A 1,787-nucleotide genomic window follows, 5' to 3' on the forward strand; every position below is an offset into this window, starting at 1 on the left:
CACCTGGTTTTTGGAGGGGTTATTCAGAGTCCCCAAGGGACTTGAACTTTTCTTTCATTTAAACACTTGGTGGTACTTTTCATTCCCACTTTATACAAAGGCCACTTTCTTCACTGCCCTACTGTTAACACTGGGTTTTACATTGCGCAGAGAGGAATGCTATGTCCCATTTTAACTGCTATTTTTACTTTTAGGAGATAAATTCATGTTTATTGAGAGCCTAGTCTACTCCAGGTATGTTACAAGAAAGGGAAATGAAATTAATGTTTATTGATATTATACAAAGTATCCACATAATATTTATATTACCTTTTAGACCTCACAATCAGATTAGGAGCTAATTTATGTTACCTCATTTTTGTGGATTAAAAACCAAAGATGAGGGGGATTGCTGACTTTTTTTTCCAGTAAGCAAGAGAGAGCATCAAGGTCTCTTTGAATAAAAATCTGCATTCTTTTCATTGTACATCGACTCTTCATTATTTTTAAATGTATCTTTATAATCAACGTTTATGGGTACACGATTTGTACTTCAGGGCCAAACTCTAGTCAAATAATATGCTTAAGAAAAAAAGATTTTAGTATCCATTATCTTGCCGACTGTATCCTTGACGTCCTTATTTCTCAGACTGTAGATCAAGGGATTCAGCATAGGAATCACCACTGTGTAAAACACAGATGCCACTTTGACTGTATGCTTGGAGTTTTTGGAGTTAGGAACACAGTAAAGGAAGAGGATGGTTCCATGGAAGATGGTGATGGCTGTCAGGTGGGAGGCACAGGTGGAGAAGGCTTTGCGACGACCACTGGCTGAACGCATCTTGAGGATGGTGACAATGATAAACACATAAGACATGAGAATGATGAGCAGTGTACTGATCTCATTAAAGGTGGCAAAAATTAAAAGCAGCAACTGATTCATGTAAATATCAGAACAAGACAGGGACAGCAATGCAGAGAACTCACAGAAGAAGTGATTGATTGTGTTGAAACCCTGGAAAGATAATCTGATAGCAGAACATGTGAGTATCAGGGAACATGCTACTCCCCATGCGTATGATCCGACCACCAGCATGGCACAGAGTTTCTGGGACATGGCCGCTGTGTAGAGCAGAGGGTTGCAGATGGCCACAAAGCGGTCATAGGCCATCACAGCCAATAAAAAGGATTCAGCTACCACAAAGGTACAAAAGAAAAAGAATTGTACTACACATCCTGAAAGTGAAATGGTCCTGTCTTCTACAACTAGGTTTGCCAGGGTCTTGGGAACAATGATGGAGGAATAGCAGAAATCCACAAATGAGAGGTGGCTGAGGAAAAAGTACATGGGGGTGTGCAGTTTGGAGCTAATCTTGATTATAACTATCATCCCAATATTTCCTACAACAGTGACACTGTAGATGGCCAAAAAAATCAAGAAGAGAGGGACTTGCAGTTCTGGGTAATCTGAGAAGCCCAAGAGAGTGAACACAGCCCCAGTTTTATTTCTCTCTGACAGTAACATGATGGTTTCTGCTTGTCAGAATCTGAACTGGTCCTGAAAATAAAAATATTAAAGAGAGTGAACATCTAAGAAGCTTGCCCAACTGCCCCTTACACCACTGGATGATGAAGCAAAATGTCTTTTCATAATTTCTTTATGTGTTTGTTAGCAAGATATGCTAACTATCTAATATTTGAAAATATGCAAAACAGTTTTTAAATGCTCTTTAAGTTACAAAACAATATAATTATTGAATTAAAAAATTTTAAGTCTTTGGGGTGCCTGGCTGACTAGAGCATGCGAC

General features: G+C 38.9%; 1 protein-coding gene across 1 annotated transcript; it reads right to left on the minus strand.

Moving 5' to 3' along the window:
- Positions 1–562: 562 nt before the first annotated feature.
- On the minus strand, positions 563–1,504 carry LOC109245197 (olfactory receptor 5D18). The gene has a single exon (XM_019412513.2). It carries the CDS (start codon positions 1,502–1,504, stop codon positions 563–565), a length of 942 nt encoding a protein of 313 aa, XP_019268058.2.
- Positions 1,505–1,787: the final 283 nt, after the last annotated feature.

The sequence above is a fragment of the Panthera pardus genome, unplaced genomic scaffold, assembly GCF_024362965.1.
Source record: "Panthera pardus isolate Hobbes unplaced genomic scaffold, ASM2436296v1 HiC_scaffold_12, whole genome shotgun sequence".
NCBI lineage: Eukaryota > Metazoa > Chordata > Mammalia > Carnivora > Felidae > Panthera > Panthera pardus.